This window comes from Heloderma suspectum, chromosome 5 (genome assembly GCF_057233095.1).
Source record: "Heloderma suspectum isolate Gila_16-S chromosome 5, 16-S_ref, whole genome shotgun sequence".
In the NCBI taxonomy this organism is placed as follows: Eukaryota; Metazoa; Chordata; class Lepidosauria; order Squamata; family Helodermatidae; genus Heloderma; species Heloderma suspectum.
This window is the reverse complement of record NC_139462.1, coordinates 97959221-97986296: the sequence shown is the minus strand read 5'-3', so window position 1 is coordinate 97986296 and position 27076 is coordinate 97959221. Positions and strand designations below refer to the sequence as shown.

General features: G+C 40.6%; 1 protein-coding gene across 1 annotated transcript in view; it reads right to left on the bottom strand.

The window, feature by feature from the left end:
- CORIN (corin, serine peptidase) overlaps nt 1-27076 on the bottom strand; it is a 199950-nt gene that overhangs the window by 85202 nt on the left and 87672 nt on the right. The window contains exons 7-8 of the mRNA XM_084860315.1: nt 22255-22436; nt 9687-9800 (exon numbers count right to left, since the gene is read on the bottom strand). Coding sequence (XP_084716441.1) covers nt 9687-9800; nt 22255-22436 — 296 coding nt within the window. The remainder of the gene's footprint in view (nt 1-9686; nt 9801-22254; nt 22437-27076) is intronic.

The window sequence follows — 27076 nt, the reverse complement described above, 5'->3', positions numbered from 1 at the left end:
GGATTTTAACCTAGGAGCTTCTCCACATTAGCAAAAATCCCGCAGCATTACTGTGGCTTTGTCTTCCAGAGTCTTTGCAGGTTTAACATTCAGCACAATACACGTGGTTTCTTTGCCAGTTTCCTTCCCATACGTTTCATTTATACCGCCAGCAGATGGTGCTGTTTTATTGCACGATTTTGATTTAGTACAGCATTTTCAGGATTTTACAGAATGGCAGATTCCCTCCTGAAAACGGTGGAAGATGCATCGGAGGTTGATGACATCGTGAAAAGGACCTGCAAACTTCCATGAGTGAACAATCACACATGATAAATGCCTCGTGTAGAGACACTTGAAGTCTCTCCAGTGAACAGCCAACCAACTTCATAGCCACTATGCCACAATGGCCCTCCAAGGCTCAAGACTGCCTGCAAGTTACACTAGCTGAGCTGGAAGTTCCAGTCCTTGCATCCAGATGATAGGGGTGTCATGGGAAATTTTGAAGTGCAGGTACTCATAGAACTAGTCCCCATAGCCACACCCCCAAGGAGAGTCCAAAAAATGCAGGTAGCTGTGTTGATGCATATCAACAAACCAGTTATAGCAGTTCCCATCTCCACCAGGAGCAGGCCTTTTGTAAAGCTAATGGGTCTTAATTGCCCATTCAAGAACAAGCCACCTAAAATACTTTGCATTGCAACATGGATAGCTCACAGTAATATATTGCTGCTAGGAAAATCCATCCTTCACCCCCCAGCCCAGCTACTGTGAGGATTGCAGCTAAGTTCAGAGGGAACAAGGAAGCTTGAGGGGGTGGCAGATGATGTCATTATCCCTGCTAATCACAACATCCCAGCGCTCTGACTCTGAGAGCCTTGGCCCCACTACAACACTGCCCTGACGTGTGTGGGTTGGCTGTAGTTACTTGGTGCAGAAGACTAGGCCAATGATAATTTTCTATTTACAGTTAGGTTTTAATGCAGGACATCATTATAAAAAACAATTTCCCCATTTGCAATCTGAAATGGTACAGTCCACCCTACCACCTCCTTCTCCAGCATGTGTAGGCCAGACTTCAAGACACATAGGCTGGGTTCACACAACACAATAACCCACCATGGGTTAGTGTGTTGTCTGAAGGCAGCGTGTTTTCTGCAGAGTGGGTTAACATGTTGTCTGAATGCAGTGCATTTTCCACAGGGTGGCTTGTTAACCATGCAGTGTGGTTTATTTTTCTCGAACAAGCCACCTTGAAAACCCATGGCTTGTTGGGTTCTTCGGATGGTTAACAAGCCAGACTGCGTGGTTAATGAGCAACTCTGCAGAAAATGCACTGCATTCAGACAACACAATAACCCACCCTTCAGAAAAAGCACTGTCTTCATACATCACAATAACCCATGGTTCAACAACAACCCATACTTGGGTGGGTTAGCGTGGTGTGTGAACCCAGCCTTTAGTTTTCATGAGCCTTTCTTCATGGAGTGCTTTCTGTATAGGAAGATTATAACGTTCAAAGTAACCCAAAATGAATTTAGGGTAGGAGCTTCAGGCTGCAATCTCATCTGAGAGTAAGCTACCATTGAACCCAGTGAGGCTTACTTCCAAGCAGACATGCATAGGATTGTGCTGTCAATGTACTGTCAAGGAAACAGTTGCAACCCTGGTCTAAAGCCAGGCTCTCCCCTAGTATATTTTTATGCTGTTTTTGTATGGTTCTGGCACATATATTTAAGCTCATTTTTGTGAACTTGTACAAATTCCTTTAGTTTTGGTGGCACAACAAAATAATGACCAGAAAATATGGCATGCAACTCATATTTTCCCCAGTGCTGGCTGGAGATTGCTGGGAGTTGTAGGACTTTTTCTGTCTAAACATGTATATGATTGTGCCCTTAGAAATTTCCTGCTTCAAATCTAACCTCACCATGAGCCTTAGGTAAATCACTCTCTCTCAGCCTCAGCCCTACTTTTCTATCTACAATATGAGGATAATAATGCTAGCCTACCTTATAATAATCCTATGCACACTTATGTAGGAATACGTCCAGTTGAACGTAGTGGGATTTAGTATAGCATTGGACTACACCTTTATTATTAGACTACTGTCCCAAAGTGGCTCAGGGCATCTTAGAAGAGGCTGTCCCATTTTATCCTCAAAGCAACCCTTTAAGGTAACATTGAGTTGAAAGAGAATGAATTGCTCACAGCCACCCAATGAGAGCTTCACTAAACATTACACACAAATGCATGTAACAAAACCCCAGCAGCCACAGTTTTCCTGCTTAAGGAGAACAATTTGGCAAGGATGGAGTGCCCAAGCTGCTCCAAGTAATTTTTGCCCCTACAAGGTCATGGGTTTTCAAGGATAAACACACATTTAGAACCTACTGGGAGTGGGGAGAAATACTATGGGAGAGTGATTTGGAGAAGTGGCTGGCAGTAAAAGGGTTAAGCCACTTCTCCATTCCAAATTACCCCCTCCTGTCAATACCTTCATTATGGCCTGAGCTTCCTGGCTGAGAGGGATTTAAAGCCTTGTCTCCCTAAGTCCAAGGCCAAAATATTATCCAGTAAACTGCATTAAAGCTAACTTCCACTGCTGTTAAAGAGTAAGGAATGGAACGGTTCACACTTTTCTGGTTTTTACAGAATGATCTATATTAAGCTCTGAAAGAACATAAAGAATGAAAGCATAGTAAATACCAAATACATAAAATCCTAAACATTATAAACTGAATGGAAATATGTGTGCTCTGTAGATAGTTTCATACTGAGTAATGCAGCACCCAGCTTAGTTTGAAATTCAGTGTATTGTTTCTCTGAAAACTGTACCAGCATGAGGTATCCTGGCAGTTCTCTATGTTTACCCATCCCTATGTTGTAACAAAGAGACTGCTACTTCTTCATGGTCGGCGTTGGTTTTTCTTTCTTTCCTTTAAAAAAGTCTGTCATTTTTCTCTCACCCTTTGGCTTGTGTGCACACTTTGAATTCTTATTTACAGATATACCTTCAAAAGGGAGGAATAGGGCCAAACTAGAGGCAACGCCTTGCCTCTTGGGTAACAGACATGGACAGATCAAAGCAGGTATCATGTTTCTTTATCCCTAAAAAGATCTTGTAACAGATCACATTGCCACTGAATACATATAAAGGAATCCTTTCCACATCTTCCCCCCATCAATATATACAAAGCAGGGTTGCTCTACATAAGCCACGGGTGGGCAACATGTGGCCTATCAGCTGCATGCACACCCTGCTGCCTCCCCTAGTGCCCCCAAATTCTGTTTAATTCTTTTTTTAAAATGCTGTCTGTAGTAGCTCCAGAGCTCAAAAAGTCAAAATTAGGTTACAAACAAGCTAATTGGCTTGCCGCGTGTTGCCCAACCCTGGTTTATGTAGGGCTTTGTACATATTGAGGAGGAAAGGTGTGGGAAGGATTCCTTTATATTTATTCAGTGGCATGGGGCCCTATTACAAAATCTTGTACGATGCCCTTGAGATTGGTTCTGCCCTCAGAAGTTGCAGCTAGTGCAGAATGAGGCAGCTAGATTGCTCAGTGGAGCTTCTTACATATTATTCCTCTGCTGAAACCTGTGCTTGTTGTTCAGTCATTAAGTCGTGTCCGACTCTTCGTGACCCCATGGACCATAGCACGCCAGGCCTTCCTGTCCTCCGCTCTTTCCTGGACTGTGCTCAAATTCATATTCATTGCATCGGTGACGCTATCTAGCCATCTCATCCTCTGCCGTCCCCTTCTCCTTTTGCCTTCAATCTTTCCCAGCATCAGGGTCTTTTCCAGGGAGTTTTCTCTTCGCATTAGGTAGCCAAAATATTTAAGCTTCAGCTTCAGTATCTGTCCTTTCAATGAGCAGTCAGGGTTGATTTCCTTTAGAATTGACTGATTTGACCTCCTTGCAGTCCAGGGCACTCGTAAGAGTCTTCTCCAGCACCACAGTTCGAAGGCATCAATTCTTCGGCGCTCAGCCTTCCTTATAGTCCAGCTCTCACAGCCATACATTGCTACTAGGAAAACCATAGCTTTGATTAGATGGACCTTTGTCGGCAAGGTGATGTCTCTGCTTCTTACTATACTGTCTAGGTTTGCCATAGCTTTCCTCCCAAGGAGCAAGCGTCTTTTAATTTCATGGCTACAGTCACCGTCTGCGGTGAACTTGGAGCCCAAGAAAATAAAATCTGTCACTGCTTCCATTTCTTCCCCTTCTATATGCCAGGAAGTGATGGGGCCAGAAGCCAGATCTTAGTTTTTTTAATGTTGAGTTTCAAACCAGCTTTTGCACTCTCCACTTTCACCCTCAACAAGAGGCTCTTTAGATCCTCTTCGCTTTCAGCCATTAGGGTGGTATCGTCTGCGTATCTGAGGTTGTTGATAATTCTCCCAGCAAGCTTAATTCTGACCTGTGATGCATCCAACCCGGCGTTTCTCATGATGGACTCTGCATATCAATTAAATAAGCTGGGCGACAATATACAGCCTTGTCGTACTCCTTTCCCAATTTTGAACCAATCGGTTGTTCCATGTCCGGTTCTTACTGTTGCTTCTTGACCTTTGTACAGGTTTCTCAGGAGACAGGTAAGGTGGTCTGGTACTCCCATCTCTTTAAGATTTGCCACAGTTTGTTGTGATCCACACAAAGGCTTTAGCATAGTCAATGAAGCAGAAATAGACGTTTTTCTGGAATTCTCTTGCTTTCTCCATGATCCAGCAAATGTTGGCGATTTGGTCTCTAGTTCCTTCCTCTGCCTCTTCAAAACCCCGCTTGTACTTCCGGTAGTTCTCGGTTCACATGCTGCTGAAGCCTAGCTTGTAGGATTTTGAGCATAACCTTGCTGGCATGTGAAATGAGCGCAATTGTACGGTAGTTTGAACACTCTTTGGCATTGCTCTTCTTTAGAATTGGAATGTAAACTGACCTTTTCCAGTCTTGTGGCCGCTGTTGAGTGTTCCAAATTTGTTGGCATATTGAGTGCAGCTCTTCAACAGCATCATCTTTTAGGATTTTAAATAGCTCAGCTGGAATACTGTCATCTCCGCTAGCTTTGTTGTTAGTAATGCTTCTAAGGCCCACTTGATTTCACTCTCTAGGATGTCCGGCTCAAGTTCAGTGACCGCACTATCATGGCTATCAGGGACATTCAGATCTTTCCTGTATAGTTCTTCTGTGTATTCTTTCCACCTCTTCTTAATCTGATCTGCTTCTGTTAGGTCCCTGCCTTCTTTGTCCTTTATCATGGCCATCTTTGGACAAAACGTTCCCTTGAGATCTCTGATTTTCTTGAAAAGATCTCTATTCTTTCCCATTCTATTGTTTTCCTTGATTTCTTTGCATTGTTCATTTAAGAAGGCCTTCTTGTCTCTCCTTGTTATTCTCTGGAACTCTGCATTCAGTTGGATATATCTTCCCCTTTCTCCCTTGCTTTTCGCTTCCCTTCTTTCCTCAGCTACTTGTAAAGCCTCATCAGACAGCCACTTTGCTTTCTTGCATTTCTTTTTCTTTGGGATGGATTGAGTTGCTGCCTCCTGAACAATGTTACAGACCTCCGTCCATAGTTCCTCAGGCGCTCTGTCTATCAGGTCTAATCCCTTAAATCTATTCCTCACTTCCACTGTATATTCATCAGGGATATGATTTAGGTCATACCTGAATGGTTTAGTGGTTTTCCCTACGTTCTTCAATTTAAGCCGAACTTTTGCAAGAAGCAGCTCATGATCTGAGCCACAGACAGCTCCAGGTCTTGTTTTTACTGACTGTATGGAGCTTCGCCACCTTTGGCTGCATAGGACATAATCAATCTGATTTCGATATTGACCATCTGGTGATGTCCATGTGTACAGTCACCTCTTGTGCTGTTGGAAAAGAGTCTTTGCTATGATCAGCGTGTTCTCTGGGCAAAACTGTATTAGCCTTTGTCCTGCTTCATTTTGTACACCAAGGCCATGGTTGCCTGTTATCCCGGTGATTTCTTGACTTCCTACTTTAGCATTCCAATCCCCTATGATGAAGAGGACATCTTTTTTTGGTGTTAGTTCTAGAAGGTGTTGTAGGTCTTCATAGATCCGATCAGTCTCACCTTCTTCGGCATCAGTGGTTGGGGCATAGACTTGAATTACTGTGATGTTGAATGGTTTGCCTTGGATTCGTACTGAGATCATAGAATCATAGAATCATAGAATCATAGAATAGTAGGGTTGGAAGGGGCTTACAAGGCCATCGAGTCCAACCCCCTGCTCAATGCAGGAATCCAAGTCAGAGCAGCCCTGACAGATGGCTGTCCAGCCTCGTCTTGAACGCCTCCAGTGTGGGAGAGCCCACCACCTCCCTAGGTCATTGGTTCCATTGTCGTATTGCTCTAACAGTCAGGAAGTTTTTCCTGATGTTCAGCTGGAATCTGGCTTCCTGTAACTTGAGCCCATTATTCCGTGTCCTGCACTCTGGGATGATCAAAAAGAGATTCTGGCCTTCCTCTCTGTGACAACCTTTCAAGTACTTGAAGAGCACTATCATATCTCCCCTCAGTCTTCTCTTCTCAAGGCTAAACATGCCCAGTTCTTTCAGTCTCTCTTCAAAGGGCTTGGTTTCCAGTACCCTGATCATCTTTGTTGCTCTCCTCTGAACCCTCTCCAGTTTGTCTGCATCCTTCTTAAAGTGTGGTGCCCAGAACTGGACACAGTACTCCAGATGAGGCCTAACCAGTGCTGAGTAGAGGGGAACTAGTACTTCCCGGGATTTGGAAGCTATGTTTCTATTAATGCAGCCCCAAATAGCATTTGCCTTTTTTGCAGCCACATCACATTGTTGGCTCATATTCAGCTTGTGATCATTCTATCGTTTTTGAGATTGTACCCCAGTACTGCTTTTCCCACCCTTTTGTTGACTATGAGTGCTACTCCATTTCTTCTAAGGGATTCTTGCCCACAATAGTAGATATGATGGTCACCTGAATTAAATTCGCCCATGCTTGTCCATTTTAGTTCGCTGATTCCCAAGATGTTGATGTTCAATCTTGCCATCTCATGTTTGACCACCTCCAGCTTACCTTGATTCATTGATCTTACATTCCAGGTTCCTGTCAAGGGCTCCTTGGAAGCCTCTCTCCATCTAATCCAGTAACCAAGTCCAGACACAGACAAAGGGATTCTTTTCAAAGCTTTATTCTTCTTTTACAACTTAACAACTCTACTGTTAGCAACTAGATATGAGCAGCAGAGTACCTATGCCCTAAGTTGGAACAGTTGATCCCCGTTTGAAGGAGAATCACTGGCAGACCCTGAACTTATGGGCTAGGGAGAGTCCCTCCCCTTTTCCCTTGGATCCTCTGGGCAACCAGATCCTCTGGGCAACCGTTGTTTGCGCGCCAACCGGGCACTACGCCTCCTTTCCGCGCCCTCCATTTGGCGCCGCTCCCTGCGTCGGCGTCGCAGATCCAGCAAATCTGCTTCCCGCGCTCTCTCACTCCCTGGACTGCTATCTATGCTAGGAATGTCGGTGGGAGGAATCCCTGCCAGCTGTTGGCCCTGGGAAGGATGAGCGCGCTCCTCTCCCAGGAGCGGCTGCTCTTCCTCAGAATCAGAACTACTCTGGGATTCTATGGGCTTAGTGTCCACCCTGACAGTTCCTAAACAATATTGTTCTTTACAGCATCGGACTTTCTTTTCACCACCAGACACATCCACAGCTGAGTGTCCTTTCAGCTTTGGCCCAGCCACTTCACTCTTTCTGGCGCTACTTGGAAATTCCCTCTGCTCTTCCCCAGTAGTATATTGGACACCTTCCGACCTAAGGGGCTCATCTTCTGGCATCATATCTTTTAGCCTTGACATACGTTCCATGGGGTTTTCTTGGCAACTGGAGTGGGTTGCCATTTCCATCTCCAGTGGACCACATTTTGTCAGAACTTTCTGCCATGACCTGTCCGGCTTGGGTGGCCCTGCACGACATAGCTTATGGCTTCACTGAGTTACGCAAGCTCCTTCGCCACAACAAGCCAGTGAACGGGAAAAACCTATGCACTGGCTGCCAATTAGCTACTGAGCCTTGTTCAAGGTGTTATTGCTGGTTTATAAGGCCTTAACCAGCTCAAGACCAGATTATCTGAGAGACTGCCTTCTTTTGTATAGGCGGCCCCAGTCCCTACACTCTGAGGGGACAGCTCGCTGACCATACCACAGCCTAGTGAGGTTTGTTTGGCCAAGGTGCGGAGGAGGGCCTTCTCAGCTGTAGCACCCCCCACATGGAGCCATCTCCCCACTACATCAGGCAGGATCATCGTGTGGAGTGCCTCTGCCAATAGCTGAAGAGACATCTGTTTGCACAGGCATTTGCCTGACTGCTAGTGTTGTCAGCTACCCCTGGTTACTTTAATGAGATTGTATAGTTTTTTTTATCATTGTTTTGTAGTTTTAATGATTGGTTTTATTGTATTTTATCATGATTTTATCTTGTGCACTGCTTTCAGATTTTTTTAAAAAATGAAAAGCAGTATAGACATTCTATGAAATAAATAAATAATAAATCATTTTGACCCTTTGGGTGCTCCATAGCCAGTACGGATACCATTTTAATTAATTTTTACTTAATTTTTATTTATTTTCCAGCAACGGTGGTGGTGGGGCCCATGGGACAAGAATGGCCACCAGGCCTCCTGAAGTTGCCTACCTGTAATAAAAGCAGTTACCATCTCTTTGCTGTATTTCTGCCATAGCACCCTTCTTCCACATTTGAGAATCCAGACATTTATTGCATGTATTGCTTTATAGATCTTCGTCCATATAATGTATTTCTTACATTTGTATTAATGCCGCCTCAGTGGCATACGGAAGCTCAGATCATATTGGATCACTATAACTACAGCAGTATTTCTCACACCAGCAGCCAGACAGAGAGTTGCTCATGCTGAAGGTGAATATGAGACAGTAGTGGGGGCTCTTTTCTCACCAGAAATGCTAAAAAGTCGAGGGGTAGACAAGTGGTCTCCGGTCTTTCCTGCTTGTAAGGAGAGCTGGTGGGTCGTAAATCCTGAAGGAGCTGTTTTCTCCTTCAAGATTTAAGGGGCAGATGAATATTTGCTTACATGTGCTTGCTTACTAAGTGTAGAAAGTATAATCCAGCCTTTTGCTCCTTCTCATCTACATGGAGAAAAGGGATGTGGTTCAATGCACCATGCACTGGAGAAACCACATTTTCTTTTCCACAGCACCCCGTTTATGGACAAATATTTTTGTGATGACCTTCAAGGCTAGATCAAAAATAATTTTGCAAGCAGGTTGTTTTGCATGTGCTGCCAACAAAATCACCAAAAGCATATAAACTGAGGGCTTGTTAAGAGGGTTATCTCTTTACAACGATAGCCTTTGTGGGAGGATTACTCAGACATTTAAAAAGAACTGTCTAAAACAACTGTGTGTCTTTGAAGAAATGTTAGCTGTTTAACTACTAATGAAATCATGCTTTTTAAAACATAACATTTAAAAGGTCTCAACAAGTACATTCTGCGGTCAGGTTGGGCAAAGGTAAACAGGCTCCATTGATTTCTGAAAGAGGTCAGAGCTGGGCATACGTAAATCCTACGCAAAGCTGTTATCCTGAAACAATAGGTGACTTTTGTTTCTAAGCCCCCATCTGAATAGCTGCAGTGTTGTTCTTTCCAGACACAAATTATATAATGCATTTAAGTGACATACTGCAATGTGCCTCATCGCTCCAGTCATCACAATCATTGTAGCCATTGCATTGGAGTATCCCTGGGATGCAAATTCCACTTCTGCACAAGAAGCTCTCATCCTCTTCACAAAGCACTGAAAAATGAAAAACAAGGAAGAGCAAGATATTTTTTTCTCAGATTAAAAAGCAAAATCTGTTCTCAGTCACAACAAAAATTATTTCTGATTGATTACAGCTGCTGTTAAATTGGTCCAGTCAGGTAGAATTCAGGCCCACATATATTGGTATTAGAGAGTCAAGAATAAAATTGAATCACAGCTAGTGTGTAGATTGAAGCTACCATCACATCCCAGCATATCATGCCCATGCTGAAAGAACAGCACTGGCTGCCAGTTTGTTACTGAGCCAGGCTCAAGGTATTATTATAAGCTCTAAAAACCTAGAGCCAGGTTAACTGAAAGATCGTCTTCCCCTATATAGATCCATTAGGCCACTACAGTCTTCAAGGGAGGCCTTGTTTCCATACCACCTCCTACAGAGTCCCATCTGGCAGCTACACTGCAATGTGTCTTCTCTGTAGCAGTGCCCTCCCTCTGGAATTATCTCCCCTCTGCCATAGGTCAGGCACTGACAATCATGTGCTTTCGAGGATTGTTTAAAAAAAAATAACACTTGTTTACCCTGGCTTTTCCCAAACATTAACTCATTTTTAATGGGGTTGTTCTGTTATAACTATGTATTGTTTTGTAATTTGTTGTAAACCTCAACAGGATGTTTTACGTAGGAAGATGTATATACATATTTTAAAATAAATAAAAATAATAAATACGTTCTCTACTGTGGTTCACTTAGGGTAAACAAGACACAAGCAAGAGAATGAATATATGCAAACAACTCACATAAATTATCCTTTTTCTCCAGTTTAGGAAGAGTCCAAACTTTATTTCAATAACAGAAGTTTAAGCAGGTTCTGACTATATTTTTAATCTTTGTAAACTGCCCAGAGAGCTTTGGCAATATATTGGACAGTATAAAAAGTAATAAATAAAAATGAATGAAATGACTACCCTAATCATGTTTATTACAAGAAAACTATATCATGTTCCTTGAGCAATTTCTGAGATTCATGACAAGAAATATGAGAATTCTAATGAGAATATTACAATATATAATATATAATTATTATATAATTATAATAATAATTATATTATTATTATAATAAGAGGATAATGTAAGGATAATGTAATAATGTAATAATGAGGAGGATGTAATGAGGATAATGTAATAATGAGGAGGATAATGTAAGCCGCCTTGAGTTCCTTGCGAGAGGGAGAAAGGCGGGGTATAAATGCAATAAATAAATAAATAATAATGAATAAATAAATGCAATAAATTGCAATAAATAAATAAAAATTTATTTATTAATAAATAAATAAATGCAATAAATAAATAAATAAATAAATAAATATAACTGTAAAACTACTATTAAGCAAAGATTCTTGAAGGAAGACTTTATTGCATTTAAAAGATATAACTGTAATACTGGAAGGATCATCTATCACGGAAATTGGCTGTGGTGGAAAGACCTTTTCTCCATAAGCTATCAAGAACTTCACCTAAATGAGGTAACCAACTGATGGGATCCCACTCTTGAGCTATTAACCCAGGATTTGGCAGATTATTTATTTATTTATTAAATTTATTAATCGCCCATCTGGCTGGTCACCCAGCCACTCTGGGTGTCTTGATGTCACAAGACTAAGATTTGTATTCTTGTATTTTGAAAAAGAAAAAAAGAAAAAGCCTTGTCTGTTCTTAACATATTCACATGTGATCGTGTACCATTCAGGCTATTACACCTAGATCCAAAGTTATTACCAGTCACAAGTGGAGAGAAACCCTTTCCCCAAGAAATGGGCAAAGTATATTTAGCAAACAATGCTCCTTTTCTCTACAAAACTGCTACTGTATCCTGATTATTAAAAAAGATATAATCTTCCTGTCTTTCCCATCAGCATCCTGAAAACAAATTCTAGACATAAAGTTATAAATGACCACATGAAAGACTGACAACTGAGTCTTTTAATTAACTTCAAATTAAATTTCTTTTGCAGCAAGTTGCCCTTATTGGAAAGGTATAAAATAATGAAATGTAACTACTTGCATCACTGCCTTTCTTATTTCATAAAGATATAACCACATGTCACTCTTGCTGCCTTTTCTTGTGAAAACGTTTATGGGCTGTTATATTATCTTTGTCAAGCAAAGATACTGCTTGGTTAATAAAACTTTTGGGGTTCAAGAACCTTGCCCTTTAACTTTTAAGGAGCCAAAGTCATTTTTTCCTTGGGGAAGATCAGCAAAATAGTTGAATCACTATATGGATTTGATAGTTTAAGCTCAATTACATCTTTCCTTTGTAATCTGAATACTAGAGACCAGACAAGTGGGGGGAGCAGACAGCAATACACTGGAGGCTTTAAAAAACAAACCTATCTAAGGTTCCTAGTAGATAAGATGGTGGGAGATCTGGGATCAAACCCTCAGTTATTGTTGTTTTAAGTTAAATGCACTTGCAGGGAGCCCAGATCATATCAGGGTCACAGTGCAAACAAAGGGGTTAAGCCTTTCCCAGTGCCATTTCTCCATCAAGATCAATTCCCCCGATGCTAGATGCCCCATGGGATGAAACATACAAGAATCTCTCCTTTTTCAGTGCTGTTAACACAATCCAATTCAGACCCTTAGCTACTTTTACTAATAAAAAAATGCAGGTGTTCCGATCACAGATCTCCTGCTATCAAATCTCGATTGACCCTCCATTAAAATTGAGTGAATCAGAAAGAAACCTGTATAAATGAAACTAGGTTGGATTAAGGAATATCTACCAGGATAACAAGTGCAGCGCCAAACATGGTTTGAGGGGCAAGGAGACAGGATGGATGTGGTCTATCAGGATTTGATTTCCCTGGTCATATATCCTGGCCTACAGTCTGCCAGTTTCAAGTGTCTGTACCTGGCACTGGGAACATGAGACAGGTTAGGATCCTGTTAGTGTACCATCCACCCCATGGCCTAACAGTCTCCCACCCAAACTGCTGGAGGTCTTGGAGGTCATATTGAGGACCCCAAGGCTTTTGGTCTTGAGGGACCTCAGCACATATACAAAGACACCTTGTCTCACAAGCCCACCAGCAAGATCTATTATACTGGTGGGCACAACAGCGAGGCTTTTTGGTGGTGTTTCGGTATTTCTGGAACTCATTCCCGAGAGAGAGAGAGAGAGAGAGAGAGAGAGAGAGGCCTTTAAAACGCTTTCATTTCAGTCTGATTTTAATTAAAGTGGTGATCTGGGTTTCTAAAACCACGGATGTTTTTAGTTTTTACCTGTTAACCAAAGGTCTGTGCTGGTTTTGTATTGTTTTAAACAGCTTCTTTTAGCTTCGTAATTGTATAGAGACTGTTTTTATATTTGTGTTTTATGTTTTAATTGTTTGTGTGAGCTGCCTTGGGGTCATAGCTCAGTGGTAGAGCACATGTTTTGTAGGTGGAAGGTTCTGAGTTCACCCTCTAGCACCTCCAGGTAGGGCAGGAAAAACACCTGCCTGAAACCTTGGAGAGCTGCTGCCAGTCAGGGTCAGTAATACTGGGCTAAATAGGCCAATGGCCTGACTCCTAAGGTAGCTTCCTATGTTCCCATGTTTTTTAAGGCAGCTCCCTTCCTACTTTTTTTTAATTGCAATGGTCTAATCTATGATACTTCCTGTTTCCAAATACAAGAGAAAAATCCGACAGATCAATCCACACTACATAGTTAGCCACCAAAACTTTTATTATTGCAAGTTTGCATTAAAATGTATCTTGGTTGACTCTTAAAGCTACTGCATAGAACAACCGTACATACAACTGCCTTTTCCAGTAGTTGCACATGAACATGGTACACTGGAACTGAGAAATGCATATATGGTGCAAATATGTTGGGTTAATTAACAGTTAATGAACTGCTTTGTGATATGGCTATGCTTTATATCTTTCTGTTTGCAGCCCAGAAAAAAATGTGCAATACACAGAAGTCATGACACAATTTACATAAGAAAAAAATCAGTTCAGAAAATGCATAACCAAACTGGTGCCTGCCATGCATCTACAAGTGTTTCATTTACACTGCGGTTACCAGTATCTCAGCTATTTTTCTTCCTACATCATCAGATTTAAAGCAGCTGAACAGATTATGTGATCCCATGACCTGACTGATCACAACTCAAAAGAACGGAATTATAAAGGCTACTTTTCATTTTATCATATTGCCATCTGTAACATTCTTTAAAATGACTTCTTTTTCATGAAGTAGTGAGAGGCCTTTATGCCTTGACAAACACAAACACACATACAAAATTATTGCCTAACTGGCCTCATCTCTTCACTTGATTTAGAGTGCAATCATATGCATCTCTACTCAGAAGTAACTTCCATTGACTTCAGTGATACTTCCAGCATTATTCCTTGATTTAGAATGAAATACCATAGAATATTAAAATAAAGTTTAATGTCCAGGTGGCATGAACACTTCATTACTTTTTTAAGCCTTTCTGGTCTTATCATAAAGTAAATATGGATTGGACTTCATGGGCCATTTGTATTCACTCAGAATAACTTATTGCATTGTGAAGGTGAGTCAGTTCTACAAAAATCAATGAACGATTTACATCCTGCTTGTTCAAATGCTGTTCAGGTCGTTACACAATAATGCTTGAATACAACATTAATAAAAGATCAAACATTTAAGAATCAGTAAGACATACTATATCTCATATTGGGACATACCTTCCCAACCTGGCACCCTCCAGATGTGTTCAGTTACAACTCCCAGTTGTCATCCAACACATCTGGAGGGCACAAAGTTGGGGAAGCCTGCTGTATCTTAATAAAACCAGACACTCAAAACTTTTTCAGCAAGCCTGTAGTCCTTTTCCAGCCCAAGCTGGCAGGAAGAGCCCAGCCCAACTAGAGTTGGAGTTGCCCAGCCTCAAGATTTGCCTCATACGTCCAAGCTTTTAAGCTCCTATTCAGCATTCTTCAGGGAAGAGGAGTTAAATCTCAGGATAATGAGACAGGAGGGAGAAGTTGCTCTCCTCACATCCCTTCTACAGCCTTCTCTCCCATTCTAAAGTTTAAACTTCTCCCTATTTTTTTAGCCAGTTCATTCAGTCTCACTGTCTTTGTCATTCAGTCTGTGGTAGACAGTGAAAGTGAGAGCAAGACATCATGGGATTCTCTGCACAAAGCTTTTACTGCGCGCTCACAATTGGTCACTCACGGTAGTTTGCGGCTCCTTTACATGATGTTGTCAACTTCTAGGAACTGTCCCATGCTTTCTGACCATTATTGTGACTTTTTTCTTTATGGGGAAAATGCAGTATTTAATTAATAGCAACCCCAACCGGTCATATATTCCTGCAGTTCTGCTATACCAATGCCATACCACAGCACCATCTAGTGGCTGTATAATGAAACATATGGAACCTTCAGACAAAGGAAATCCCCAGAAAAAAGGCATGTGTAAAGGAGCCAATCTTATTCCCGCAAAGAATCCAGATGCAGAAGCCCTAGTAAAGGTGTGGGATAAAAGCCTGGTGTAAAGAACCCCCAAGTTAGGTATAATAAATATATTTTGAAAACACTTGGGAAAGACAATAATCGTCCACTGGGAATTAATTAGAAATAGAGGGTTGGGGATGGGGGTATTACTGAAAGCCTCGAGACTTCAGTGGTGAACTCATTTTCTTAGGCTGTGCAAGGGTTGCATTATCATTTGTGGTAGCCTATTGGCAAGTGGAACAAAAGCTAGTTACCTGTCACTCCACAACCCATGCACAATCCCTCATCTTTTATTCATTTATCATTCAGCATGATAATTTTATTCAGTAGTACTTAGGACTTTGAAGGAGCTCTCTTTAGGGGCTCCAAAGATGCTGAAACTACTCTGGCTTCAATTCTGTGCAAGCTGTGCTCTTTTTCTCAGAATAAATTAGCAGCAGCAGTGCATATCCACATTAGGAATCTCTCACAGGCTGATGTTGCCTCGTAGAAAGAAAGAGGAAAAAAAAGCTTTCCAGCAGAATCTCTCCAGTCACTAACTAGCTCTCCTTTTGAGCTAGCTTTCTGCAAAATTCCAGAGTTTTCAGAGCTTGTTCCACAGTTTATTAATAAAGACATCCTGGAACAAGACTTCCTTGTCTTAAGATGACAGATGGCTTTTACTTGAAAAACAAGACACAGATTTATTTTAGGAAAACAACAACAGGACCTATTTGTTTTAATTTGATACGTTAACTCTCCACCACCCATCTTATCTTTTTGCCCTTTAAGAATCATAGATGAAACTGTGTCTTAGCCAATTTTTCTCGGGTCCCATGTGACTGGAGATGAATAACTCTGTCCAAAAGCAAGTTTTCAGGCTTCATTTTCTCATGATGTTCTTGTGAAGCCCACCACCACCACCGACACCGCCAGATTGTGCTCATATTTCTTCAAGAGGTCCATGGTGGCATATGGGAAACCCTTTTCCCAGCAAGGTGTTTGTGCCTTTAACAGCTGCATGGTAAGTAGAAATGTAAGCAAGTAATGTAAGCTTTCCCCATCACCACATCTCCATTCCCAGGGAAATTTGAATTTCTGCCTACCATGCATACAGATGACCTGAGAGAAATACCCTCTTGCCAAAGTGATTCTCCCTTATCCCCGGCATGTGGTCTCCTCTCCTGCACCATTTTGGCAAGAGCAGGAGGGAAGGCATGGGATCAAGCTAGAGCAGGATCATAGAGGAACTTCCTTCCACCATAGATCTCCTAAGAAATCTGAGGTCTGAGTGAGTTTCTGACAACCTTAATCTTGGCAGGAATCTACATGGCGACAATTTCTGAACCATTTTGTGGTTATATCATATTTTCATTAAATTGCTTTCATCCGTCAGTGGCACATGAAGCAAGAAAAGCAGAGTATACACTACCTAAAACCCTGCTTTCACAGGTCACATGGCACAGGTCACAACTTCGGGGTTGAGTAAGCGGAGTCCAGCGAGTAGAATTGAATGTCATCAACTGCACAGGTGCTGCTCAGCCAATGAAAGAGGCTTGTTCCCCACCCATGTCCAGACTCTCCTGCTCAGGGAAGTTTAATGGAAGTGCTGAATTAAATTTATCCCACACCTCTCCCTTCTCGTCCACCATTGGGATATTGCGAAAGGTTAAAAGAGTGCTACTGCGATATTGTAAATGGTTAAAACAGCATGGCTACAGATTGTGAATGGGTAAAGCAGGCTAGTGTGCTATTGTGAATGGGAAAACAGTGCTACCATGATATTGTGAATGGGAAACTAATGCTACTGCACTACTGTGAATGGTTAAAACAGGCAACACATTGTGAATGGGAAAACAGCGCTACTGTGATACTTTGAATGAAACTGTGCTACTGCGAAGTAGTAGAGAAAGGAAGCCTCTGTCCAAAAGCACCCTACTGCGAATGGGGAAAAAGAAGGAATGGGGGGAGGGGCGGTCCCACCCCTTGACCATCACTGCCAAGTCACAGCCAGGATCACAGAAACAACCCTAGGCACGCCCAGGATTTAATGCGGGGGGACGGGTCACACTGCAATGGTACTGTGCAAGAGCCAAGTTTAAGGAAAACAACGCACTAAAGCAACTTTGCAAAAATGCACGGTTTCCAGAGGAAAGCTGTGGGGTTGCTGCAGATTGACAGCAGCGTCACCTGTCACAAACAATCCCAATGTGCTCTTGCTCTGCACTAAATCAGCCATCTAGATTGGGCACTAATGTTGTTTGAATCCAAATTACCCTCTCTCCAAACTCACCTTACTTTAGATTCCTCCATTATGGCAGAAAAATGATTCCTAGCTCTTATGATGGTCCAACGGTCTCCCAATTCTAGCAAGCAACATCTCCATCAAGCTGATGGCACAGAAAGACACTGGGCTTTCCACTATTGTGTTCCATATATTCCACATTTCTTCTCTCAAGACAGGACTTCTATTGTAATGATGCTACATATTATACATTTAGTGCAATGTACTGTAGCTGGGGAAATATTATCACTTCCTTTTTATAGGAATTAAGTATATTGTAATTGCTGTGTGGATTGAGGGTGCACAAGTATGACAGGCACTTACTGGATTTCATTTGCAAGTGACAAGTAACACAACCTATAGACCAGCTAGTTATGAATCAGTTTTTAAAGTGTCAAATAGGAGCAAGGCTTATCCCAACAAAACAAATGCCTGAACCATTTAGTAAATCTTGTGGTTTAGTGTATTATATTTATCTATTTTGTGGCAACGCCATACCCCCACTACAGTTAGGAACCAGGCTGAGAGTGAACTGAGCAGCATTTATGTTTTGTATACCTACGGTTCCCACCAGAAGCAGTTTTGCAGAACGTATAACATGAGAATAGCAGAGGCAATTAAAAATGGAGAGGGAAGCTGGGTGTGTTTCCCTCTTCCTTACAGAAAACTGAATATCCAAGCTTCTTTCCCCACCTTGTATGTAATGGAGATACAATTGCATTTAATTATTTCTCTATCTCCTTGCCAGTTAACAGCCTTTGCTTCTTAACAGTGGGAGAGAAAAATACTTTCCTATGCATGCAACATACTATCCATTTTTCTATTAGATAGTTAGATGATAAAATCCATGCCAGGAGAGCAAATTAATTATCATACTGAACCATCTGGTATCCACACAACTGGCTGCATGTTATAACAGACGTTTCTAAATGTTTCCCAGTGTTATACATCATAGCTATAACATCTACAATATCAAACAAAATTTTCAAAGAACAATTAGGTATTTTACTGAAAATTTATGAAACCATTTGCTTGAGAAAAATATTCTAAACGTTCTTCAGAACCAGATATAAGCTGGTAGTAATTTTAAACAAAGCTTCCTGTCTAGTCAGTGCCTCAGGATTCTAAAAGGTACATGAACAAAATAGTGTTATTATCTTGCATGAAATGAAATGAGCTCAGCTGGCCTCCAAAAATACACCCTTTGAGCGATTTCCTGATCTATAAATTTCGTTTCTGCATATTCACAGATTAGAAAAACTCAGCAGAAGTTGATTTGCATCTATTATTTTTTTTGCCAGATGCGCCAGACATACAATATATATCATGGAGTACAAAAAAAATGTACATCACATAAATATAATTTTACATGCTAAAAAAATTAATAAATACCCAGAATGAAAACCATAGATTTCCAAATCCAATATAAAAACAGTGCCTAATTCTTCTTTCTTTACATAAAACTGAAAACAAACCCTGACCAAATTCTTTTTCACATTGCTAAGGGCCTTCATGTTACGCTAAAGATAGGCTACAGATTTCCACACACACACACCTCCCCTGGGAGAATGTTATAGCACTAAGGAAATGATCTGCTGCCACTTTATTTGCAGTGCTGCTCATGCACTGAGGTTCTTCTGTTGAAGTGATCTTGCTGACAGTTTAAAATTAACATCCGAGAGCAAGTAAATAAATTAGTAACTATTTTATCCCTAAGAAAAGTATTTTACTATTGCCTATGAGAATAACTTACACCCCCACACTCAAATATATAAGATTATATAATAACAAGGAAGGACAATGTTTCCTAATCACTCAGGGTCTTTACACAAACTGTCATGGGATGAAGAAAAGATATGGTATATTCAGTCATGTCCAGTTAAGAAGGGCCTCCCTAGATCCTTAAAATTCCTTCATTTTATCTTTACCATGACAGCCACATTAGCCCCAAGCCAGTAAAATAATACCTTGTCCTCACATAATGGAAAGAGGGGTTGCTTTCTATACAGGGTATAGTTATAATGCTATCCACAACTTTAAAAAAAACTAGACTGGTTGAACATTCCAGTGCTAGCTTCGCACCTAGGGTAAAAGTACACTAGGTAATTCCTAAAGTAAAGTCTTATCAAATATGAGCAGGGCAGTGCAAGGTGAAGGAGTACCTGTGCTTAAAAAAAAAACACTGGAAGAGCAGCTTTGTTATAGCACCCCAGGATACACAGCCACCGAGGATATTAAGAATAGTTCACAAAATGTGTGTGTATGTTTCACAGAAGATTATTCTGTTTCCGCTGCTAATATCACAAACAGAAACCAGTACATGCCATAACATTGTCACAAGCACATCTGACACAATAATCAGAAAGTAGTCATGGATATGGATATTTTATTTGGAGAAGTAAACAACTGGATTATTTCCAGGTGCAAAATGTAGCACGTTCAGTGCAACAGAACTTCCACTTGGAGGGAAGATGTCTGGACTCTATGTGGGCATTTACTGCGCTCAGGTAAAGTTCAGGGGATGGCAACAAGGTTCAGAGGATGGCAACAAGGGTGAAGACCTTCTAGATGTTGGCCCCCTTCTAGATGTTGGCCCCCCAATTATGGAATGCTCTCCCCAGTGAGACCTGGTTGGCGCCAACATTGTCACTTTTTCAGCACCAGATTAAGATAGGCTGTGTAATGTATCAGTTGAATTGCTTATGATTGTCACTGAAGCTTAATTGTTTTATGAGGTGGTTGTATTTTAATGGATAACTGTGGTTTTCAGTTTTGTATGTTTTAATTCTACTGTACGTCACCTTGAGTCTTACTTATTTTTAGAAAGGCATTAATGTTCATAATCATAGTTGTCATCGTCATCATCATCTAATCGTACAGGTCACTAAAATGCTTGGTTCCTTGATGTATTTTACTGGTCTAATCAAAGTATATAAGGTATCCTTCTTGTTGGCTCCAGCCTGTCAGCAGTTCAACTGGTAAGAACAAGGGGAAGGGCCAGTTGATATATCTCAGTTAATAAATAATTATTTATCAACCATCTTGCCAGAACTGCTGTTTCCTGACATAAAGGAATACTACAATTATCTGGTGTACTGATAATTTACCTTCTGAAAAAATATGGACATGATCCAGTGAAAGCTAATCACTTTTAAATCTAAAACTGTTCATTCTGAAACAGTTTTCAAACAATTTAATAATCTGCAAGATCAGCCTTTGAAGCTTCACATCTTCAGAAATCAGGTCACCCAACACTTAATCTGCTTTTCTCATTAATCATTTCTATATTGTCTACTGCACTTTTAAACACTATTCCCAACTTTGGTTACTCAGAAGAAGACAAGATACAAGGGGTATGGAGGAAGGACTAAAAGAAAAATATAACTAAAGCATTTTCATTGCTAAGGAGGTGCATTTCTGACTCACAGTCATTTAAATTTTGTTTTTCAAAGTATGTGAACAAGGTTAGAGGGATCAAGACTGATGAAACATGACTTGCACTCCCTTGTATGCTGACAACTCATTGAAAAACTTGTAGAAATATTTATTCCAAACCATGCAGCTGAATTCTCAATTCTTTCTGTTTTCTTACAACAGTTGATATCTCAGACTTTATGAAATACATTTATTTTATATATTACATTTATAGAAATGTATGAGAGCAAATGAATGAATAATGGATCAATGGTGTGTGTGTGTATGTGTGTGTGTGAGAGAGAGAGAGAGAGACAGACAGACAGACAGACAGACAGACAGACAGACATAGTGTGGGGTGGCTCTGGCCCTGCCCATGACTGGAATGTGCCCCCACCCTGCCCAACAGGTTATTCCTGAGGGAATACAGACCTAAGGAGGGGAAAGGTTGTTTAGACAACATTTGAGCTAGATGGGCCAGTGGTCTAGCTCAGTATAAGGCAGCTGCCTAAAAGGGGAACTGGAGTAAAGGGAAGTATGACTCTTTCACCCACTGCGGGCGACCACACATCCTCATATGTCTATTTCTAAAACATATGTTTACATGATAACATTATGACAGTATAACAGTAAAACAATTGCAAAAATTAATCTATTTTAAGTCAGTGTTACATCAGTGAATGAAAAGGTGTCTCTGCCCAATTTGGGGAAATCCCCGCTTCCCCTGCATCACAGCCTGTCCCATTCAACATGGTGCTCTGGCTTTATACATACACAAAATGTCTGTGTAACATTTTGAGGGATCTGGAAGGGCTACTATGAGGAGGATGGGATTAGAAGTCTGCTTCTGCCAGCCCAGCAGTACGGATCCAATGTAATGAAATGAGACACCAAAGGTAACTCAATTTCAGCTAAGAATTTGGCTAGCTTACATTTTTCCTCTTCTGAATGTGTCTACAATTTCTTTAGTAATCCAGAAGGTTAATTATATTTTTATCATCTTTGGGCAGAGCTACATGTTATATCATGTTCTTTTTTCTGTTCATGTTTCACCAGAGGAACAGCTGGGTTGAAGGGGCTTTTTCCATTTGTTATTTTTCTACTCAACATTTCCTCCATCTGCTTCTTGCTGCGTGGGGGTGGGGGTGATGATAATTACCTGGAGATTTTGTAAACTGAAAACAAAGAAAATTTCAGAGAAAAGATACATATGGCTGTTTGTAACATGTATTTTGGTCCTTATATGTATGACCTGTACATGGTGCATCACACAGTTTTACTCTAGCTAACAACATTTTACAAAAGAAACTTACATCGCTTTCCTTTTTCTCGTTGTGGGGAGAAGCAGACCTTGGTGATATTGCTGTTTTCAGTTTTATTTTGGAACTGGGAACAGGCAAGGAACTCAGGCCAAGAAGAATTCACCATCCCAAGAACTGGTTCACATCCTTCCTTTGCAGCCTCACAAAATGATCTACAAGGCAGGAGTCCATGACTAAAAATAAAAACAAATACCAAAGATTACTGCCCTGTCAGCATGTAAAATTATTTTGACTTGGGGAAAAAGGCACAAATCAGGAGTTTTATTTTTAAATGAAGCAGATGCCTGGGTTTTTCTATGGCATAGAATTCTATTTCACAAAATGTTCATGACTCAATAAAAGGCCTACAGCTGAAATAAATTTTATATGAAAAATCATCCAGAATAGCAAATAGTGGATCTGAATTGTGTAATTCAAAGCTATATTATTATTACTACTATTATTACTACTACTACTACTACTACTTTATAAGGCACCTAATAAAAATAGTTCACAAACTTCAGTCTGAGGGGTAGAACTGGGTAGGTAAAACGTTTCAGTACTAAATTTGAATTCTGAAACTTAAAGGAAATTTAGGTTTGGGGGGTAAAATGTCAAGCTCCAGTTTATGCTTTTATATTCAAAACATTTAAAGGTAGTGATGACTTCTGCAAGGAGGCTCAGAGATTTCATACCTGAAAGAAAAACACATTTCAGAAAAGTAGCTAGATATAAATCCACATAGTTCCTCCTTTTCTGGAGCAATAGGAGCAGCATTAGAGGGTATGGTGTTTCTACTATGAATTTTACCTACAGACTAGAGCACACAGAAAGATCGGGAGGCTGCTGCTGTGGAGAACAGCTATTTCTTATGGCCATTCCTTGGGTGGATAACAAGGCCTTAAGCGCAGCACAAGACCTTTCACTTTCAGACAACAATAGCCACATCCATGTTTCCTGGGAAGCTATACTACTAGTAGGGGAAAGGAAACAGGAACGCATCAAGCTGGGCTATGCAGAGACTTTGGTATAGATTTCAGTTTGTTTTAGGCTGTTTGGAGGGCACCAAGAGATAAGTTTCAAAGGCAGTAGGAAAGTAGCTCAGACATATTTAAAAACTGATCAGTCTAATAAATTCTGATCCTGATATGTATTTATTTGTTTTTAAAATCATATTTAGGACAGGTACTTGTGTCAGAATAAAAGCCAAAAAATGTTAACCATGAATTAATGTTCCCCTGCACTACTACAGAAAAGTAGTTTTCTAGCAGAAAAAAAATGGTCTTAAAAATATAGATAAAAGGGAGATAGGCACTTATTTGTCTTGCTCAATTCCCTTCAGACATTTCTAGGTCCTGCCCTGGAATTACATATTGGCAAGCACTAATATATTCCAAGTTCTCTCACTCTCCAAAAATAACATTCTCTCACAAATAGAAAAAGAGTTATTTAATTACTTGCTTTGAGGAGGTGTTACTGGCTGAGATAATAGGGCTTTAAATGGCAGCACGCAGTCAACGCTGTAAGCTGGCAGACCTTGTCAGTGGGAGAAGTTACAAGTCATTTGATGTTGCTTTCCCATACACCACAGGCAGAGACCTTTTACATGATGGTGAAATGTTTTCATCTTCATCACACCACAAAGCAGTGGTGAAAGATACTATTTTGAATAGGAGAGTTGTCTTGCCAAGTAACACGTAAGCTGCTATTCAAAGATGACTGCAGAGTGTCACAACTGGCAAGGTTCAAGATAAGACCGTTATCTCTCAGATTCACTAGTGATGTATGTAAAGTGCATTTAGTATTATATAAAAAGTGTTTCAATCAACTCTACAAAATATTTATAACCCCCTTTAAAAAAAGAAAGAAAAAAAGTACATTTGTTACAAATACAGCTGCACAAATGTATTTAGAAAAAGACTACATTGATTAAAGTCCAGTATGTACTTAACTCTCATAACATCAATAAAGGATGATCATGACTTCTCTATTGTCTATGTTTCTTACCAGAAACTGCTTTTCTGCTGAAAAGAAATATCCAAGGTGGCTCACAAAATCTCAAAAAGACCATAATAAAATATATCTGAACAGCAAAGAGAAAATCAGCAAAAACAAAACACAGAAAAAAAACTATCGCCAAAGCCCTTCGAAACAGAACAGCACTCACACGATGCTAAAAGACCAGGACTGAAGGCACCAGACATACCTCTCAGGGGAGGGAGTTCCAAAGCCTGGATACAGTGGGCAGCTAAGAGGGCCCCGTTCCACATATCTACCCACCTAACCTCTGGGCTTTCTTCCAAGTTCCGTCCTATAGAAGGACACATAAGAGATACCTGCCTAACCTCAGAACTACTGTGTATATCAACATGTCATGATACAATATATTTGCAAAGGGGCACAATTTACAAAATTATTATTGCAACCCTGAAAAACATAACCTTTTCTCAAAATGACACCATTCACCAAAAGAGGAATTTCAGAGGAAAACTCCAGCACCAAATTGCTGAATTACAACTAATAATGAAGTCTAATTCTATTCATTTGGGCTTGAATAGAGAAAGTGACCTCTTATCCCATTACAGGCATTAATTTACTTAGCAATGCTATAGCATTGCATTCTCATCCATTGCTGCTGTTGTGGATGGTCTGTCTGCTTATTTTGTAAACATTTAAGCTTTAATTGAATTGTCACAGGTTACTTGTTACATTTCTTTGCCATTTAACCCCTTCTGTTCAAAATTTTCCCCTTTACAACCATGTGAATACCCGCCAAGAGAGGATACGACTTCATTTCTGATGACATGGACTCTAGTCTACCACAAAAGCTAATTTTTTATTCTTTTATGGTACGTTGTTGTTTTTACAATCAAATATTGGAAGAGTAGCTAAGCTGTAGTAAAAAGCACAATCCAAATAGCTGCAGCTCTTACCTGTACAACAAAAACAGACTGTCCTTCATTCACTGAGGGGGGGCGGGAAGAGGTACTTTCAAACTTCATGTGTCAGAATACAAAAGTTCCATGAAAAGTGTGGAAAGGGTGTTAGATGGCATTTTCTACCATGTAGCTTTCAGTGCAGACAGTTAGAGCAAGGGTGTTGAGCCTCAGGCCCACAGGCCAAACACAGCCCTCTGGGTTCCCCAGATGGCCAACGCCCCTTCCCCTGACCACTGAGCATTTGGTAGTTTCCTGGCTTTTTGCAGTTTTTCACCACTCTAAAAGGCTGAAATGCCTCTTCTCAGGTAAGTTACTGGCAGTAAGAGCTTTAAACTAAAATGTGCTAGTATTTTTGGTATTTTGGCCCACCCCCTTTTACCTTTAGCTCCACCCACCACTGGAATACAGCCCCCAAGAGCTTCTTTGAAATTTAATTTGGCCCTCGGGCTGAAAGAGGTTCAACACCCCTGAATTACTCACTTATTTTACTAAAAATGTAAACAAACCCATGTAGATTTATTATATAGTTTCACTCTTACAGTGGTAGGCTACAGAACAGGAATTCCTTAATTTGATTTACTTTTTATGGATTTGAACAGATTATGGCGTGTGGTCCTTTTGTAGATTTCTGGAAGTGTTTTATTTGTCTCTTATTGGATGAGTTAATGTCTCAGCATTCACATCTATACAGTCATATATTTAGAGTGTCTAAAAGAAAATGTATGCATAAATGAGTTCAAGCATAATAATTATAAATGGGTCTCTCATACAATAATATGTTTGCATGGGTTATACAAACAATTTCATAACCATTTAGAAATTGTAGGGCTCATAAAGGAGAACTGTATGATAATTAGATAGGTTGGCACAGCTTATGATCTGGAAACAATCAAAATGCTAACTGTAATATTTACCATGACACTTGGCACAACTACAATGTTTGGTCATTTAAGCTCAGTAAAGCAAATCAACATGATCTTAAACAGCGATCAGATTCAGTGCATATATACAGTCATGTGAAAAAGAAAGTACACCCTCTTTGAGTTCTATCGTTTTACGTATCAGGGCATAATAAAAATCATCTGGTCCTTTTGTGTTTTTTTTGTTCAGTCGTTCAGTCATGTCCGACTCTTTGTGACCCCATGGACCATAGCACGCCAGGCCTTCCTGTCTTGCGCTCTCTCCCGGAGTGTGCTCAAGTCCATATTCATTGCATCCGTGATGCTATCTAGCCATCTCATCCTCTGCTGTCCCCTTCTCCTTTTGCCTTCAGTCTTTCCCAGCATCAGGGTCTTTTCCAGAGAGTTTTCTCTTCGCATTAGGTGGCCAAAATATTTGAGCTTCAGCTTCAGTATCTGTCCTTCCAATGAGCACTCAGGGTTGATTTCCTTTAGGACTGACTGATTTGACCTCCTTGCAGTCCAGGGCACTCGTAAGAGTCTTCTCCAGCACCACAGTTCGAAAGCATCGATTCTTCGGCACTCAGCCTTCCTTATAATCCAGCTCTCACAGCCATACCTTACTACTGGGAAAACCATAGCTTTGATTATGCGGACCTTTGTCGGCAAGATGATGTCTCTGCTTCTTACTTTACTGTCTAGGTTTGCCATAGCTTTCCTCCCAAGGAGCAAGTGTCTTTTAATTTCATGGCTACAGTCACCGTCTGCGGTGATCTTGGAGCCCAAGAAAATAAAATCTGTCACTGCTTCCATTTCTTCCCCTTCCATATGCCAGGAAGTGATGGGCCAGATGCCATGATCTTAGTTTTTTTAATGTTGAGTTTCAAACCAGCTTTTGCACTCTCCACTTTCACCCTCAACAAGAGGCTCTTTAGATCCTCTTCGCTTTCTGCCATTAGGGTGGTATCATCTGCGTATCTGAGGTTGTTGATAATT